The sequence below is a fragment of the Cyphellophora attinorum genome (assembly GCF_001299255.1).
Source record: "Cyphellophora attinorum strain CBS 131958 chromosome Unknown Contig1, whole genome shotgun sequence".
NCBI classification, from domain to species: Eukaryota; Fungi; Ascomycota; class Eurotiomycetes; order Chaetothyriales; family Cyphellophoraceae; genus Cyphellophora; species Cyphellophora attinorum.
This window is the reverse complement of record NW_017253229.1, coordinates 1,523,054-1,541,255: the sequence shown is the minus strand read 5'-3', so window position 1 is coordinate 1,541,255 and position 18,202 is coordinate 1,523,054. Positions and strand designations below refer to the sequence as shown.

The window sequence follows — 18,202 nt, the reverse complement described above, 5'->3', positions numbered from 1 at the left end:
CGAGTCGACAGGTGCTTTGTATATCGGCGGGTGTCGCGCCAATGAGAAGTCTCGTAAAAACGTCCTGGCCCTTTAGGAGCATTAACAGCTTGATGCATCTAAGCTAATCGAACACCGAGGTAGTCCCATGGGTACGATGCTCTGATTGGCACATCGTCACAAGAGTCAGGCGAAGATTGAGGCACTCGCCTTCGCAGCGCAAGCGAGGGGGGACCAACGTTAAAGTAAGGTCCGGTGCAGGATTGCGAAACGGAGAGGAGCATTCGACGTCGAAAATCGGGTGTTGCTAAACCGGAACTGCCCTGACTTCGCCTAAAAAGCGCCAAGAAATGCTGGGCATACGCCGAGCCGTTTCACAACTTCGAAAGAGGGCTTGCAGGGACCTGATCCCAGCGGGCGCATAGATTATGGTACTCTCCTCAGCTCTCAGCGGCCTTTGTGGTTGTAGGTCATGTAGTCCGAAGCATGTCGTTCAGATGTTTTTGTGCTTCCTCCATTTCGATCCCTTGTGACTTAGACTCCGCGCAGGCAAGGTTCTTTGCTGCGAATAGTGAACTGCCGGATCATGAGACCCAGCCAGCTGTACTGACCAGAAGCGAACCCAACCGAGACACGTAGACATCGCTGTCCTCCTACCGCGGTAGCCTGGAAGCGAAGGCGGTTTTAAAAGGCCTTGCAGCCCCGCGCCCAGCCCATAGGCACGACGGGCAGTCAGGCAGCACGGGATGATGGTGAGTATGTTGCGGTGAAGTCCTCAAGGCTTTCAGTCAGTCTGGTTGGCACCTGACAGTAATGATGCGACTGGGTCGCCTTCGCCCTCCGAAGTGGCACAAAGCGGTATCGCTCTGTCACCACCACGTGGGCGCATTCATCTGATTCCAGAAGTTGACGTTCCACTGCATCGATCCCATCCCATTGAAGTCGATCCCAGCATCCGCGTACGTACCAGGGAAGGCGTCAGCGCTAGCACCACTGTATTGCATCGCTCCAGCATCAAAGCTCGATGGTGTCGGGAGACCAGAAGCATTCACATGGTCTGAAGTTGACACTCCAAGCATTGCACCGCCTTTCGCCGCCTCCACGGCCGCAGCAGAAGGCGTCACGTTGCTTGATGCTGATGGTCCTTGTGCCAGTATTTGACGGAACTGCAGGACCATGTCCGGTGTCTCAATGCTGGGAGGTGCCCCTGGTCTGGCAAGAATGGCTGCTTCGCGCATGTCCCAGATTTGTAAGATACGCCGGGCAAACGTCCTCACCACACCATTCTCTGTGCAATCCATGTCGTCAATTCGTGCTGCGAAGTTCTCGGACATCTTCAACCACGCTTGATCTGCATGCTCGCCGATCGGTCGCTCCTTGAGTTCCTGCACAAGATGTATGTATGCAGGAAAGGGAAAGTACATGTTCAAGTACCAGCTGAAGCCTCTGGTATGCGGAGATGAGGAGAGCTTTGTATCAGCCTCAAGAGCATTGATGGCATCTGCGAAAGCGAGGTCGCGTAATGTCTGCTTCTGGGACTCTGACTGGGCCGAGTTCGAAGGCAAGGAGTATCGCATCATGAGACGGAACTTGCAGAGCGCGCCCTGGACGGACCACATCGTCATGAAATGCAGTGGATTTTCTGGGTTGCAGAACCGAAAGAAAGTCTCATCGAGCTGTCGTTCAAAGTCAGCGATCAGTGCATCAGCTTTCGACCTGGATGCCTCGGAAGCCTCGGCTGGTTGCGCCATGAAGTCCATTAAGCGATCGACCATCAGGCTGCGGACTGCCACGAAGAGCGCCTCGGTAGGCGTTTTGTGGGATTCCGGCGCGGTCTGCATTTCGGGCCGTAAATCAAAGTCGTTGACATTGAGTGGCGGTTTGCAGTCGCCGGAATGTGTAAGAGACAGTCTGTAGCCTGCTATCTCGCAGATCCGACGGTCAAAGGCCATGAGCGCCCAGTGAAGTCGACGTCGGAGCTCGCCTTCCACAACGCCCGCCTTGACGTTCGCTGACTCTAGCTGAATTCCGATTCGTTCTCCGATTCTCAATGCCACACCGAGCAGAGAAGCAATTGCTCGAGGATCCGCAATCGCTTCATTGCGAGCAGATACCAAGTAGAGAAACAGCGCTGTCAGGCAGTTACGACTATCAGTGCTCAAGAAGTCGCAATCAAGTAGCGCCTGCTGAGTAGCCATTTGATACCCAGTCAGCAAATCAGCCCGACTCGACCCCAATTGCGACTGGCATTGCTGCTCTGTGAGAGTCATTACCGAGGTGGAATAGATACTAAACATCAGGGCCTGTAGATTGGGCTCGATCTTCGATACATCGGAGGCCGCCTCAATGATCTGTGTCTGCAACGTCGGCGTATGAGTGACTTTGAGCATCGGGTTCACGTTGTCGAGATAGATCTGCCAGAGGCGGAAGATCTGGACTTGGTTGGGATGCATTACTGACAAGTCGAGGTTCAGCTGGCGGAAACCGAAGAGGATGTTGTTGTTTCCGCTGCGACTTTGCCGCGTCCACATTCGACGGAGGGTGGTGGATTGCTGTTTGTGGCCATCGCTTTCGTCCTCGTGTGCAGAGGGCGCCTCGGCAGATTCGCTCTCGTCAAACCATCGATCTACCGCTGATCTGAAGTCTTCATATCGCGTGCCTTCCTCCTTCATATCACTTCGCCGTGGCAAGCGCGGTGGACTGCTATCGTGCGGCAATGACTCCCACATCTGACCACCAACTGATGATTGTGGCTGCCCGGCTCCGACATTGTTAGCCTGAAATGGCTCGAAGGCGATGTTGTTGTCCCGCAATAGTGACTCGTAGTGTCTGATACGATCAAGTAGCTTTGCCTCACCCTCTGGAAGCTTGCGACGGCGCTTGCGAGGCAGCAGTGTCGATGGCACACATTGTGCTGATGCGCTAGGTATGGTCAGTACGGCAGATCTAAGTACGAATTTTGGGCGTGCAGGAGGCGTTCCCATGCGAAAATTGAGCTCGGTCCTGGCCTCGCACTGAAGCTACATCACTTCTTGCCGTTTCAGAGTACTTACCGCACACAGTTTGCACATGGGAAACAACGATCACACTTGACCTTCCGTTGCTGGCACAGCATGCATGCCAAGATGCGCTGTGGTTTCTTCGTTGTTTCCTGCGTCGAGGTCGTTGACTGAGGCGGACTTCTTTCCATTATTGCACCTGACAATCACCTTGACAGCGGAGACATGGGCCTGGACGCCCATACTTATATGTCTTTCCAGCGTGGCGTGAAGGTGTCGAAAGGTTACGTTTGTCACTGAGTGTCGGATGTTGTCAATGCCCGAAGCTCCACGGTCATTGGCTGGGACAATCATACATTGGTGGTTCGGGTTATAAGAGCACCTGTAACGCCCGAGCTGGCCCCTGATATATTTACTAGCTTCCCGCCTGACTCCCACCAAGCCTTAGCCTTCACTCAGTCTACACATCGGCTTATGCAGACACACTGTGTTGCAGCCTCCCCTAAGCCAAAGTGTCAGGGACTCAGAGACCGTCATCCCGTGCGTGCAACGGACATCTCGTAACGGGAGCAGAGGCTTATGCCGGGTCGGATAGGTCTGCGACGTTTGAGAACGGTGGCTGGGTTGGACTTCAGGTGGGGCAACATGGTGTCGTTTGGGCTTTTCAATGACATGGAGTATGCATCTCGATAGGTCTATCTCAGCACAGGTCTGTAGGTAAAGGAACTCGCGAGAGGCAGATGATGCTTTGTACGGCGATCATTGCAGAGACACGCGTTATGGTAGGTAAAGCTGAAACGACATTAGTCGCTGCATTCGATATCGATCCCCCAAAGTGCCAGTGCAAGTAGCGGGAGGAGCTTCACGCTGCATTCCTTCACAGAGAAGGGGTCGCATCGTTTCCGAGACTTTTCCAGACACGTCTCAGGTGCATTACGGCCATGGCTTGACGCCGTTCGTACTCCGAGAGCAAGGTCTCGGGAGGTAATCATGGTGGCTTCTTTGTCTTCTTAGATGTCCTTCGGGAAGAAATTTCGCCTTTGACGATGGACGAGACGACGCAGATGGCAGCAATGCACGCTGCAAGATGGCTGTGTCCGAGACAGTTCAGGCTGTCGTCAGGATTCTGCCTGAGTGTGAGCACAGGACAAAGCCGTGTGAGTCGGTCCTGTTGAGACGGTGTCCTAGACAAGACGCGGCATTGACCTTGGTGAGCTGAACAATGTTGCGACTGGCCACACTCGTCGTTGGGTCGACGATGTATAAGTACCAAGCCATGGCGCGAACAACAAGACACGATCACAACCATACAAACATCCGCCGTCAACCTATCCGCCAATATCTCAAGCTTCGAACAACGCGGAACAGCCACCCGCAAGTCTTTATCTCGAAATGTCGACCATTCCTCACCAAACGGAACGCGCAGAGCCACAATCACCGGCAACGGCGAGCAATAATAGTCTTCGGTTCAGCTGCGACACCTGCCACACGACGATTTTTGTCAGCTTCGAAGAAGACTGGGCTGGGCAGTGGCACCCTGAAGACTTCATCTGGCAGCACGCCACTCTAGGAACCTGCAACCGCCTCAACGACATCCATGTGGACTATCACCGTCTCGACTTTGCCACACGGCAGACGCTGTGCCTCATACGTGATGAGAAGGAGGCCATGGAGAACGACAATGGTCATGGTGCTGAGCAGCTCGATGCATTGCTAGAAGTAAGTGTTGCTATCCCGTTACCCATTCGTCAGCCTCTGTGTACCGCGGAAGGGCTTGCCTATAAGTATGAATTGTCAACAGTCTGTTGCGCCAAAAGTCTTGGACTTCCAACTTGTCACAGAATGCACTGGAACAGACGGAAGCAGGCATGAGACGAGTTTTGGTGCGACTTCAGAGGGCTCTGGAAACGCTTCCCGCGCGACTTCTGAGAGCTCCGGAAGAACATCCCCTGCGACTTCTGAGAGCTCTGGAAGATCCTCCTCTGCGACTTCTGAGTGCTCTGGCGGAGATGATGCTGGCAAGAACGAGGGCGACGGAGGAAACAGCAAGGGAGACGAGTGTGAGCAAAAATGTGATGATGTTGACGCGGAAGCGCGCTTTGGTGCTCGCTATGAGCAACGAGAAAAGCGGAGTTATTAAGCGAAGGCGACAAGCCGCCGAGGGCGCCGTGGTCGTGGTTGTTGATGAGCTCAGGAGGCGACTTTGGAGTCCGAAGCGGGACTGGGTTTGCGTCGTCGATACTTCGAGCGTATGGGGTGGTGCTGGGGTGGTCGACTGGTGTTGGGTCAGGCGTAAACATGTACAGAATTGGACAACCTTGGAAGTGAGACACTTTCCATGACAATCCACACGCAGCAGTGATTTTGGCTCTGCGCTTGACAGAAGTGCTTTGAAGATTGCATATAGCAGGCCTGCTATAGAGGAAGGGCCACGGAAGCAGAGAGGACTGGAAGCCACCAACGACAGTGTCCGGATTGGTGGGAGTCTGAGACTGCTACTACGAAAGTGCTGATGCTCAAGCAGCCCAATGCTCAACGCTGGTAGCTTGATGTCGACGAGTCACACGCAGCTCGGCCGAGTTCGCAAGTGCAGAGTACTGGCTCTTCGCTCGGAACTACATGGCGCGGGTTTATGACAAGGAGACACGTTTACTGGGTTGACCACACAGATGCGGTGGCCTGAGCCGGGACCAGGGGTGGTTGCGAGATGTAGGTGCACGTAAGAGACTGAACCGACGAAACGTCGTTCGTGTCAACCGGCGAGAGCTCCAGCCTTGAGGTTGCCTTCTCCAGCCTCGTTTGCCCAGGTCCCGCACCACGAACGGACCACGCGACCTATTCTCTCGCTACATGGTGCATTTCTGCCTGAGTATTAGAGCACGTTTGGAGCCAGCAACTCTGGCCCTTCGATTGATGTAATGCTATAATGTTCCTGACAGCAAAGAAGCCATCGGCTGTCCATCACCATGAATAAGTCCTTCATTGAGCGTATCTTTCCACACAGCCCAAACAGTGCCCTTCCACGGTACGAATATGACTCTTCCTCCCCAGCCAGGTCTTCAACGTCATCCGCGAATCGTATATCGCTGCGGGACAGGTCCAACAGTCCTGCTTCTCCTTTGAGATCCTCTCCCCGCTCTGCCATCAAGGCTGCCCCTCTGAGCACAGCCATCCACCATGACGACCCATTCCTGCCAATCGAGCGAGCAGCGAAGGCTCTTGAGAGGACTTTGCAGAGCATGATCGATGCCCAATCGGACGCATTGGAGTCTGCTCTTCCTCAAGACCAGTATGACGATCTGTCCTCAGTAGGCAGCCCAACGCCAACCCCATCACTGTCAGCAACTGCGCGCGGTGAAGGGCCACGAACGATGCCAATCCGACAGCCTAAGCCCCAGAAGCTCACTCTACGCGGCGCCAGAAAGGGTCTAGGCAAGACTATGAGCGAACTCGTGGCGCTGAAGAAGGAGGAGCTACATGTCATCCAAGCCGAGACCAGAAGCCGTGATGGCGCCCTTCGCAAAGCGGCAGCACACAAGGACAAACGACGGTCACTAGAGACTGCTATGCAGGAGGCCGCAAGTGATGGTTCAGCCTCGAGTCCGGCTGCTCTCCGCGCCGAGGCGGCCTCCGTCGAACGTGAAATTCAAGAACTCGAGGTCCGCCTATTCGAGCTACGAAGCCGCCACCGCCATCTACTCAACCGCGCAGAAGAGCACGAGAACGTAATCGAGTCCAAGCTCAGCTCGTTCAAGCACTCGATGGCTGCGGCGGAGCGTGAGGTGCAGCAATTCCTTCGCAACCCACCTGTGCGCTGCAGTCTGAACACCTACGACGACAGCAAATCCACACGAGGCGGCATGTACGCACTCACTGCTGATCGTCGGACTCTGGACATGGCTGAGGAGCAGTGGTCCACAGAGCAGTCGCTTCTTGCACAGCGGAAGACAAACGTCGAGCGAGAACAGGCAGCACTACAGGACGGAGCCGACCTCTGGCGGGATGCTATATCGCGAATCAGCGCATTCGAGAAGTCGTTACGGAGTAAGATCGATGGTGGTCTGGATGGAGGGACAGATTTGTCCAATGCGCCGATAGTCCGGGATCTTGACACGCTGACGGAGTCCTTGGAGAATGACTACGCCACAGCAGAGGCGAATGATTGGAAGTTGCTCATGGTGGCGTTGGGTGCTGAGCTTGCGGCATTGAGCCGAGCTAGAGAATTACTTGTGGGTCCGTCGCCGCAAACAGATGAGCCCCAAAAGCCGACTGAGACGGCCGTCAACGGCACGACTTCAGGAAGTCAAGCGGCCTCCAATGCAGAATACAGCAGCGGCGATAACAACCCGCCTGACGGCTTTTTCAACGGTGGCGGAGGCAGCGAGTTACCGCATTCCAGAAGAAGGAACAGTACAAGCAGTAATGAGAGTTTGAAGGCGACCTTGGAGCGATTTGGTGACAGCATCCAGCAACGAGAAGTAAGGCCTGGTGACCCGACGAAGGGCAAGACGCCGATGCGAACGGGCAATCCGTCTCGGATATCAATGATGGATGGCGATGATGATAGCGAGGAGGACGATGGGCCGAGTGCGGATCTGCTGCTTTCGCGCGGCTAGCACGCGTTGGCATGAACATTCTTGCTTGGCCTTCCCAACGCAGCGACTTTTATCTTTATGCTCCCGTTTCCTGGTCTACTTCTCCGTCTGCTGCTGCAGTTCCACGATCCGCCGCCTGATCTCCGTACTTCCAATCTTCCCCTCGAATCCCTCCTTTACCTCTCCATCTCCAGACCCCGATTCCAGCACGCCGACCTCAAAGACTTCGAGCTCTGCCCACCCTTTCTCCTCCCGCTTGTCATTGACCGCTTTCCCGCCCGCCCTGGTCTCTGCTGTCACGACCAGTGCGGTGATATTCTCATCCGTAATCGTTGGCCCAAATGGGTCCTGGATCTGAGTATAGTTTATCGTTATCGACGATTCGTCTCCTTCCGCTGTCTGGCCACTTCCCTTGCTAGGTGTGTACGTCACAGCAACTACTTTCCCGTTGGGCACATCCTCGTCGTTACGTTCCTCTACACTGCGGATGACTGAGGGATTGGGGTGGAAACATAGAATCGTTTCGACGAAATCAGCGCAGCGCTGTTGGCGGACAGACCAAGATTCGAGGGCAGAGGCGTGTTTCTTGTTGACGAGAAGGGCGTCGCCGGTGATGCCGATTGTGATTTTGCGGGGTTGTGATGGGTCGGCGAGGAGGATTGTAGCGGTCAGGAGGAGTTTGTGGCCGATGTGTAGGTGGTCGAAGGTGCCACCGACTGCTACTTGGTGGTGGAGTCTTCTTGTGTTTGGGTCTGTAGAGTTCGTTGAGGTAACGCTGGGTAGGGATGTGAGGAAGCTGGTGGACAGTGGTGATGTTGGAATGTTGGTCGTTAGGGATGGACCAGAAGGGAGTTGCGTTATCGTTGGGCTGAAGTTATGTACCCGCTGGAAGAGGGTGGTGAAGTCATTGGTGAGTTTGACACCGCTTTCTGACTCGATGCTGAAAATGGTCGATGGTCGCCTCGAGTTGATCAATGCTATGAGATCAATGATAGGTCCCGACAACTGCTCGTTGAACCCATTGAGATCTAGCAGCACGACTCGCGCATCGACACCTCCGGGCAGATCCAGGTCCACGTTGCAGCCACAGCGGCGAGGCATACCAGTGAGTACACCTCCTGGAACAACTCTGCCAAGTCCTTGAAGACTTCCGTGCGAGAGATCGTATGTTCATGGTGCGTCCCGGACAAGGCAACCACGATGGTGAGGCTGTAAGTCGAGTCTTTCTTAAGGGAGGGCTTTAGTCTGATGAAAAGATTGTTGAACGTGGTCCGATATGCTGCTTGAAATGACGATCTGCTGAGAGGAGGGGAGAGGGCCGGAAGTAGGAGCAGTGCACCATCAGCTTGCGAAGGTGTTGGGGCCATGGCTGCTGTAGGTAGGCTTCGATCTGACGCACGGGTCGATGACACAAGAGTATTCTTGCTTATACCGGGAACATATGAACAGAGTTCCGCCTATACACTGACAATGAGATCGTAGGAGTTGTGTCAAGCCGAGGGCCGGAATATAGTTGCAATTGCAATGACCCTGTAGTTCGTGTCAGGAAGGCACCATGCTCGACGATCGTTGCCCTAAGCTTCCTGCCTTCGTGTACAAGTATCCGACCTTCCGATGTCCTTTTCAAGTAAAGTATGGCAAGAATGTGTTGTTGATCGTAAGGTACCGAGGTGGTCATATTGGTTGTCATCCGGCGCTGTGACAGCCGGCGGCTCCATGCTCATGTCACGTGAACATTGCAGCGAGACCACGTCCGCGGTACCTGAGTTCGGACTCGCCAGCCCTCGCAGACGCAATGCGCAAGGTAAACGGATTGACGTGTCAGACAGGTGTGTCTATTTCCCCAGAATGCCCTTTCATTCACCACGACATTCCCACTCACAATCTGAATCCTCGCACCTCCACGACAATTACTACTCCGCGACCAACGCAATCTACGCGGCTGGGCAGTCACTAAATTCGGTGGGCTCTCCCACCGTAGCGCAGTGGCCGCAACAGCAGCAGCAGCAAAAGCACAACCAGTACCCTCTCCAAGAACAGTACCAATATTCGACACAGCATCCCAACGGCAATGGTGGGATGAGCATACCATATCGAGCCGCTCCTCCTCCGAGCTCGTTCCCTGAGCCACACCCGTCCCAGTTCGTGCAGTCGCACTCGCGCAGGACGTCGGCGCTAGGCGGACAGGGACAAGACTTGTATATCCACACCCAGCCAGGTGGGAGCGCTATGAGCGACGTACACCACTATGGCGCTCCTCCAGCCTATGCTGGCGACAACGTCGCAATCAATATTCAACCCTCGACGCCTGGGCACCCTCCAAGCGGCTCGATGCCCGGATCTCTTCAGCCCGGACAAGGCAACAGACCCGCCATGCTGAGCAATGCGAATACGGCCCCTCAGATACCGACGCTACCCAATCTACCACAAATAGCGACGCAGATGCAGCAGCAACAGCAGCAAAGGCCCGCGACCATGAATCACTCGCACAGCTACTCCCGATCGAGTCCGGGCTTGATGGAGCAGACCAAATACAAGCCCTTCACGAATACGCCTGAGCAGAACAAATACAACTCACCGACATCGTACGGTCCACAAACCCCTCAAGGGCCTCCCTCGTACTCGCCACTGGGACTGGCAGACATCCGACCACGTGCCGATACAACACTATCGGACACGACGCCGTACACGCCAGCGTTAACGACTGATACCGATATCATGCAGTACCCTACGAACAGCAATTATGTTGCTCAGTGGCCTATATATGCCGTAGACTGGTGCAAATGGCCGCCTCGGAGCAACTCTTCGTCCGCTGGCAAGATTGCCATAGGCAGCTATCTGGAGGATGGACACAATTACATCCAAGTCCTGGATGCCGCCATCACGAGTTCAGATCCTGAGCCAGGCTTTGAGTTCGTCAAGACTGCCGAAGCTACACATGCCTATCCTGTCACCAGAATACTTTGGGAGCCGCCGTCATCGAACAAGCAGACCACCGATCTCCTGGCAACGTCTGGCGATCATTTACGGTTATGGTCATTACCAGCCGATCCCACTGCTGCGTACATGTCCAGCTCGATAACGCGGAAAGAAAATCAGTTGCCCGTGCAAAAGCTTTCACCTCTCGCTCTGCTCTCGAATTCCAAGTCTCCCGAACATACGGCGCCAATCACGAGCTTAGACTGGAATGTTGTTCAGCCTTCTCTCATCATCACTTCTTCGATAGACACGACCTGTACAATATGGGATATCCCGACCTTGACGGCCAAGACGCAACTGATTGCACATGACAAGGAGGTGTATGACGTAAGGTGAGTAGAATTCGCCGATCCAGACCGAGAAGATACTGATCAATTTGCAGATTCTGCGCCCAAAGTGTGGACGTTTTTGTGTCATGTGGCGCCGACGGAAGCGTGCGAATGTTCGACCTGAGATCACTGGAGCATAGCACCATAATTTACGAGCCGTCAGAAAAACAGGACTCGAAGAATTGTATGTGCCCCCTTCTCTACGAGATCTCAATACATGCCACTTCTTGCAACTCATACTCTTACGATTGCGCGGTACTGATATATACGACTTCTAGCGTCACTCTCCCCATCAAACAACCAATCCAACAATCCACAAGCATCGGCCTCGCCAACTCGAGGTGGTAGCGAAGCATCAAAAACCCTCACGAACCCCCCTCCACTCCTCCGCATAGCGGCTTCGCCTCACGACGCCCACCTCCTCGCCACCTTCTCTGCCGACTCCTCCGTAATCCGCGTCCTAGACGTCCGGCAACCAGGACAAGCCCTCCTTGAGCTCAAAGGACATTCAGCTAGTGTGAACTGCATCGAGTGGTCCAGCACCCAAAGAGGCGTTCTGAGCAGTGGTGGTGACGATTGCTGTGTATTGCTGTGGGATCTGATGAGTGCGGCTTCGGGCAGTGTGAATGGACCTACATCCGTCAGCGGAGCACCCGGCACTTCTGCTTCTGGCTCTGCGACTGCCCCTGCAGCGGGTGGCGCAGCAGCTACGAGCAGCGGGACAGGCCAAGAAAGGGGACCGAGCGCAACTTGGGAGTGTGGCTTCGAGGTCAGCAACTTGAGCTGGGCGCCGAGTCATGGCGCGTTGGGCGTTGCTGGCGGGAGAGGCTTCTGGGGTGTCCAGCTGTGAGCGACGGTAACCGAATCGCACAGGAACAGCGACCAGGCTGATTGCCATCGTCCTGAGGTCATTAATAGCTGAGGTCAGGCTTCGATGCGCAGATGTGCGCGACTGCAGAGATGCATGCGCGGCTTCGAGGCAACGCGCAATGCCTAGCAAGTGCGACACATGCGAGACATCGAACAGTCCTCACGCGCGAATCAGAGGCGTCGCTCGCGCTCTCGCAGCCACCTTGACTGCCAGAACGTTCCGACACAGCAGGACGTGGGAGACCTCGACGGCGTCAGGAATCGTTCTTGATACAGGTGGAGGCCAGCAATGATGACCAGTATAGCCGACTGCTGGACTGGGAAGATGTGCGCGGCTGCAACCAGAACTCATACATTGAAGCAGCTAAAGATGGGGACGGGAAAGCAGAGTGTGAGCGTTCGTAGCGATGAAATGCACCTCGGGCGGCACTTCTTGGCGGCTTTGCATTCATCAGACGATCGTGAAAGACAGAGTCTTACCTTCGCATTAACGTACCATCATGTTCCTGTGCATTCGTTCATGCTAGACTCGGGGGATCATGCAGCGCTCGACATTCCGATACTCCATAATTCTGCCTTTCTGCCTTGGCACCGACGACATCTCTCCTTCGGAATAGCCAGCAGTCACAGCACTAGCAATGTTGACACTCTGAAACACAGATGGCGGACACAGCACCGGAGGCAGCCCTGCCCTATCACGAGCCTGGCATCGTCGCGATCCTCATCCTAGTCTCCTTCCTCCTGCTGCTCAATGTCCTCAACCATGTCGTCGACAAGCTCCTCTACTGCGGCCTGCTCGCCCAAATCTTCCTCGGCATCGCCTGGGGCACGCCCGGAGGCAACTGGCTGGGCCGCGATACCGAACATGCCGTCGTGAAACTGGGCTACCTGGGCTTGCTGCTGATCGTGTATGAGGGTGGTCTGCTCACTGACTTCACGGCGCTAAGGAACAACCTCCTGCTATCCGTTAGCGTCGCCATCACCGGTATCGGCGTGCCTATAGCGTTGAGCTTTGTGCTGTGTTCACTCATGGGCGCTACTTCGCTACAGGCGTTTGCGGCGGGCGCGGCGCTATGCTCGACGAGTCTAGGGACGACGTTTTCGGTGCTGTCGGCGAGTGGTCTTACTACGACGCGGATGGGCACGATCTTGACGTCGGCGGCGATGATGGATGATGTTGTTGGGCTTATTATGGTGCAGGTCATTTCGAATCTCGGTGGGGCGGCGACTCCGTTCACGGCGGTGGACGTGGTGCGCCCAGCGCTTGTGTCTGTTGCTTTTGTTGTGGTTGTGCCGATTGCTGCGCGATTTGTTGCGAAGCCGCTCACAGCATGGCTGAATCGTCGTCGAGCAGCCAGACCTGAGGGTCTCATTCATCGAGCGCTGAGCCAGCCTACAACTCCATGGGTAGTGCACACGGCGATTCTGGTCGGTCTCGTTACCGGAGCAGTCTACGCAGGAACATCCGGACTCTTCGCCGCTTATCTTGCTGGCGCATCCATCACCTGGTGGGAGACGTCGGTACCACACTTCGAAGCAACTGCACTACGAAGCTCAACCCCGTCAAGTCGCACTACGTCAGCCCAAGAAAACGAATCACCTCCGGACGCAACTAGTGAGGCTCCTAGCAGTAGACCTACGCAAGCAACGCAAGGAAATCTACTCAATTCAACAGGCCAGCAAACATTCGACCACTACTTTAAACCAGCTTTACAACGTGTCCTGAAGCCCTTCTTTTTCGCCTCTATCGGTTTCTCTGTGCCCATCACACGAATGTTCAATGGCACTGCCGTCTGGAAAGGCATCATCTACACGGTCCTCATGTTCACAGGGAAATTCGTTTGTGGGTTCTGGCTAATGCGTCTTCCTGGCTTGTCTAGTCGAGTTGTTCTAACCAGGAAGAAGAAGACGTCGGAGGCGAAGGCTTCTTCTAAGCCAGAACCCGTACGGGCTGCTCCCGCGTCCGGTTCGATAGACCAGCAACTTGCTAGCGTCGCTGCTGGTCAAGACTCGTCCAACATTGAGCTCAGCAAGATAGCCTCACCGTCCCAGAGCCCACGCCCACAGAGCAACGAAACCCGCCCCTTAGCCAAACAGCGCAAAAGCCGCACAAAGCAAAGCACCAAAGCGAAGCCTGACGCCAGCACTACCACTCCAAAACCAGTGTCTCTGTATCCCGGCCTCATCCTCGGTGGCGCCATGGTGGCACGTGGCGAGATCGGCTTTCTCATCTCTGCCATCGCTGAGACTGGCGGGATCTTCGGTGATGAGCCGACGGAGAGATCTTCCTGGTTGTTACTTGGGCGATTATGCTTTGCACAGTCATTGGGCCGTTGCTTGTTGGGTGGTTCGTGAGGAGGGTCAGGGCTCTGGACCGGAAGGGTGGGGAGGGTGTTGCGTTGGGAGTTTGGGGCGTCACATAGAAGAAGTGTGAGGTCATTGAACATTGTCTAGGGAACACGGCACTGTACATCTATACGCCACTCTTATGGTTCAGCCGACCAAAGCAGAACTACCATGCACTTAAGATATCGACGGTGCACGCCCACAACCACCAGAAACATCCAACCTCAGACGCCTCGAGCCCATCGTGGTCCACAACGCCGTCCTCGGCACTTCACCCCGATATCACAAAACCATCGTCTCAGCCTTCCATAGCATACTCCAGCTATATGCCCTTCTTCGCGTCGCTACCCCGCTGCGGACCAGACTTACCGCGCTTCGCGCCACGAGTTTTCTTGGGTCCGTCGGAGTAGTGCTCGTTGACGCCAGGAGATTTGTTGCGTTCGAAGTCTAGGACGACAGGAGCGACTTTCTGGTTGGGCGGAACGACGATTACTCGTTAGCAAAAGTGTCTGCCTCGGGACAATGGGAAGCAATCCTTCATCTTCCTCGGGAACAAGCTCAGCAGCGGGCACACTCACCTTCAACAATTTCTTTAACGCTCCATAGCTCTCGTCCTTTTTGTCGCGTATAACACGCAGGAGGTCTCTGGTCTTCGAGTCGAAATCGTTGAATTCCAGATGAGTCTCGTGACAGCGTTTGCAAGTTCCTCTCTTGGAGTTTGGTCCCTTCTTTCGGTGCCACCAGGTAAACCTTCGATCCGAATGGAACTTGTCCTCGGCCAGGTTCGTGAAGTCTACATAGGCAGTGATGTCGCAGTCCTGGCAGTGGAATTTGAGTGTGTTGTCTTGCATAGTGCTTGAAGCTGGGCTGAGATGGCGGGTAGTTGGGCTGCTCTGCTGGGGACTGGTGTTAGCTGATGTGTAAGTTCTGCTGTGTGCTATTGCGAGCTGGTGTTCGGCAGGGAAGCAGGACTTGGTGGTAGTGTTTGATCAGATTCAAGTCCTCTTGTGCGAGCCATGGCGAGCTACTTGTACATCGTCGACGACATTGCAACCATGTTCCGTTGAGACAACATCTATTCGACCAAAAGAGGACTTGGAGGGGACGTCTACGACGATGTCTTAGACGCCGATTCACGTGGCATTGTGCTTTACTACCTCTCAGTCGGGCCTTCAGACCATGTCTAGCACGCTTGAATCAGACGGCTTTGTGCGAGGCACCCTTTTTGGGAGATTCACGGACACTGCGTGAAATGTCTCTTGTCTGCAGCATCACTCGCATAGTGACTCATGCGCGGGATTTGGTTTCGAGAAGGATACTACGAGGACACAAAGGAGTCAACATGGTTCGCCTTCCGAGACACCGCTCTCAAAAGACACTGGTCATGAATCTAGGGGATCATACAATGCAGACGTGTCTGAACGAGTCTCGGATGCGGTGAAATGCTTACCAGTTGTGGAATCTCAGACCAGAAGAAGTGAGATGTTCGATTGAGCTATGCAGTGTGGAAGGTCGAGTGTCGGTCTCGACAGTGTATTGTGCACACTGCTGTTCATCCGACATGGTCGCATGGCGAGATCAACTACCAGACGGAACTCTTCACGTACATGGCAGTCGGAAAGAGGCCAAGTAGCTTCGCGGCCGCCGCCGTGAGTGAAGCAAACCATGTGTCCTACAAGATGGTATGTCACCACTAGGACGACTTCAAAACATCTTCAATCTTCCGCAGTGCCGCCATGGTCTTCTCGCATTCCCATTTCCTTCCTACCAGCTGGAGTGAGATGGGAGCGCCTTCGAAGTCATTCTGCGACCAAGTTGACCAGTTATAAGCGTCGAATTCGTTGTCTCGCGGCTTGTAGTCCTCCTCACCGTACTCCTCGTCTGCCGACACGAAGTGACCCGTCGGGAAAGAAACAGCAGGCCAGTCGAGGCAGTTAAACACAGCCGTGTAGCCCCAATAGCGCGCGGTGTCATGTTTAGGTGCTACACTAGGTCCAACAGGGCACAGTAGGACATCAACTTCGCTGTGAGCATTCCAGTGCTCGAGGTATTCCTCTGTTTGCAAATTGCAACGTTAGCACACCTGCTTCCTAGGGCACGAAGAGCTCGGAAAGACTTACTTCTGTACTCTTCACGCTCAACATTCAAAGCCCAGCTTTCTTCGATGGTGCGCCGGTCCGCGTGTGGCTTCTTCAGAACCCAATCTGTCAGAGGCAAAGATGGCTCGCCAGACTCGTCGATGATCTTGCGCATGGTGGCACCACCCTCTTCGAAGAAGAGTCGCCTGATGATGTCGTAACCTTTATCATGGCGATACGGGCTCCATTCCACGACCTTAATAGATGGGCTCTGCTTCAGTCGGTCGCGCAGACTGCGAATCGCCCAAGTAATAGGTGGATGTGGGCGGCAGACACCGTCATCATGAAAGACCCCAATGGTCAATGCCGCTGGCGTCGGCGCATGCCGCCACGGGATTGGTAGCATCGCCGGCTGTATCCTCCACGGCTCGTTGTCGGACATGACTGTTTGGAAGTACTCAAAGTCTCGCGCCGATCGACATAGCGGACCTACGACCACAGGGAAGCTTTCGCATCCATACATGGGACGTGTTCCGTTGGCTGTTGGGACACGACCTGACGTTGTTTTCATCCCGTAGACGCCCTGATTGGCGGCAGGCGACCGAATACTGCCACCGCCGTCGGCACCAAGACCGATGGGCGACCCCAGAAAGCCCACGAGTGCACCTTCGCCTCCACTTGAGCCACCGCATGTCAAGCGCCGATTGAAAGGGTTGAGGGTGCGGCCGTGGAGATTGGAGTGGCCCTCGAGATGCATCATCGTCTGGCACGTAGTTGTCTTGCAGTAGAAGACAGCGCCGCTTTGACGTAGAATTCTGACCGTCGCCGCATCTTCCTCCGCGATGGCGTCCGCCCGAGACACGAAGCCCGATGTCGACCGCTTGCCTTTGATGTTGATTTGGTCCTTGATTGAGAAGGGAAGACCATGATAAGGTCCGACCACTTTGCCGGTGCTGGCCAATATCTCGTCGAGTTCGCGAGCCCGTTCGAGCGCCTCCTCAAAGAACATCTCGGTCAAGCAGTTCACGACCTGCTGTGCGATCGCCGCACGCTTACAGAAGGCCAAAGTCACTTCGTAAGACGTCACTGTACCTGCTGCGAGCTTCTCGAGAAGGCTCGTGGCGTCTTGTTCGGTGAGAGCTAGCTCTGGCGGTGTCATGATGCCACAGGTGTAAGGAACATGCATAACATTGGCCTTGCCATCCTGCGGTGGGGTTTGTAGTCTCCATTCAGCTGGTATCGAGCTTGCTCTACGAGCGTCAGTCTCCCGGACGACCTTCTGCCACGGACGTGGTGGCATAGCGCGTTAAGATGCTGATGGATGTCTCAATCAAAGGACGAAGAGGACAGGAGCTGCCACGACTTTCTTCTACGTCGTTTCATGTTCGGAGCCGAAGCGGATGGGCACATTCAATCAGTGTCGCCTTTCACCGTCGATAGACAGCCAACGCTGTCAAGTACTGCCCGAGTATCGGACTGCGTTGCTCGCAGATTATTTTCCAAAGGTTCCGACGATCATTCTACGCGGTACTCGCTATGTCATGCCTCGTCCACCGTTTTCGGTTAGGCTCTCACAATCGGGCAATTCCATCTTATCTCCATGTTATTTCATGCCTTCTCAACCCGTCCTTCCCATCCTCCCAAATATTAGCTACCCAGATCCCTATCTCGGACCAGAGGGACTAGCTGAATGCCGTCTCTCCCGTAGCCCCCAAATATCAGCTATGAAAGTCGCTATCTCGGGACAGAAGGAGTAGTTGAATGCGTAAGGTGAATGAAGTGACAGCGGGCTGACACTATGCACATCCATCAGTCCCGAGGTCGCTATGGACTGCCGAACTTCTGCTTCCCTCGTTCCAATATCTGCTTATGGCCATCCGTCGATCAGCTTCGTGCCGGGGTTTGGCGTCCCGATAGCGGACGAATTGACCACAATGAATCATGAGCATGACCACCAGGCAGAATGACGGATCAGAGGATATATCAAGACCGCCGACCATGCTTCAGATGAGGCGGCGGATGTGGAC

General features: G+C 54.8%; 8 protein-coding genes across 8 annotated transcripts; 4 read left to right on the top strand and 4 right to left on the bottom strand.

Annotated features, from left to right (window-relative positions):
- Positions 1-848: 848 nt before the first annotated feature.
- Positions 849-3,221, bottom strand: AB675_820 (uncharacterized protein; the record flags this gene model as incomplete). The annotated part of the gene is made up of 2 exons (XM_018148640.1): positions 849-2,901; positions 3,067-3,221. 2 exons carry the CDS (start codon positions 3,219-3,221, stop codon positions 849-851), a joined length of 2,208 nt encoding a protein of 735 aa, XP_018005531.1.
- A 1,149-nt stretch (positions 3,222-4,370) lies between these two features.
- AB675_819 (uncharacterized protein) lies at positions 4,371-5,118 on the top strand (the record flags this gene model as incomplete). Its single annotated transcript, XM_018148629.1, has 2 exons — positions 4,371-4,697; positions 4,780-5,118. 2 exons carry the CDS (start codon positions 4,371-4,373, stop codon positions 5,116-5,118), a joined length of 666 nt encoding a protein of 221 aa, XP_018005704.1.
- Positions 5,119-5,944: 826 nt separating this feature from the next.
- On the top strand, positions 5,945-7,594 carry AB675_818 (uncharacterized protein; the record flags this gene model as incomplete). The annotated part of the gene is made up of 1 exon (XM_018148618.1): positions 5,945-7,594. One exon carries the CDS (start codon positions 5,945-5,947, stop codon positions 7,592-7,594), a length of 1,650 nt encoding a protein of 549 aa, XP_018005595.1.
- Positions 7,595-7,669: 75 nt separating this feature from the next.
- Positions 7,670-8,674, bottom strand: AB675_817 (Phosphopantetheine adenylyltransferase 2; the record flags this gene model as incomplete). Its single annotated transcript, XM_018148607.1, has 1 exon — positions 7,670-8,674. The coding sequence occupies one exon, from the start codon at positions 8,672-8,674 to the stop codon at positions 7,670-7,672; it is 1,005 nt and encodes a 334-aa protein (XP_018005979.1).
- A 747-nt stretch (positions 8,675-9,421) lies between these two features.
- Positions 9,422-11,731, top strand: AB675_816 (putative WD repeat-containing protein; the record flags this gene model as incomplete). The annotated part of the gene is made up of 3 exons (XM_018148596.1): positions 9,422-10,884; positions 10,935-11,065; positions 11,160-11,731. 3 exons carry the CDS (start codon positions 9,422-9,424, stop codon positions 11,729-11,731), a joined length of 2,166 nt encoding a protein of 721 aa, XP_018005878.1.
- Positions 11,732-12,411: 680 nt separating this feature from the next.
- On the top strand, positions 12,412-14,106 carry AB675_815 (uncharacterized protein; the record flags this gene model as incomplete). Its single annotated transcript, XM_018148585.1, has 1 exon — positions 12,412-14,106. The coding sequence occupies one exon, from the start codon at positions 12,412-12,414 to the stop codon at positions 14,104-14,106; it is 1,695 nt and encodes a 564-aa protein (XP_018005422.1).
- Positions 14,107-14,419: 313 nt separating this feature from the next.
- Positions 14,420-14,948, bottom strand: AB675_814 (uncharacterized protein; the record flags this gene model as incomplete). Its single annotated transcript, XM_018148574.1, has 2 exons — positions 14,420-14,566; positions 14,676-14,948. 2 exons carry the CDS (start codon positions 14,946-14,948, stop codon positions 14,420-14,422), a joined length of 420 nt encoding a protein of 139 aa, XP_018006065.1.
- Positions 14,949-15,790: 842 nt separating this feature from the next.
- Positions 15,791-17,475, bottom strand: AB675_813 (putative amidase; the record flags this gene model as incomplete). The annotated part of the gene is made up of 2 exons (XM_018148563.1): positions 15,791-16,152; positions 16,218-17,475. The coding sequence occupies 2 exons, from the start codon at positions 17,473-17,475 to the stop codon at positions 15,791-15,793; spliced, it is 1,620 nt and encodes a 539-aa protein (XP_018005602.1).
- Between the last annotated feature and the right edge of the window lie 727 nt (positions 17,476-18,202).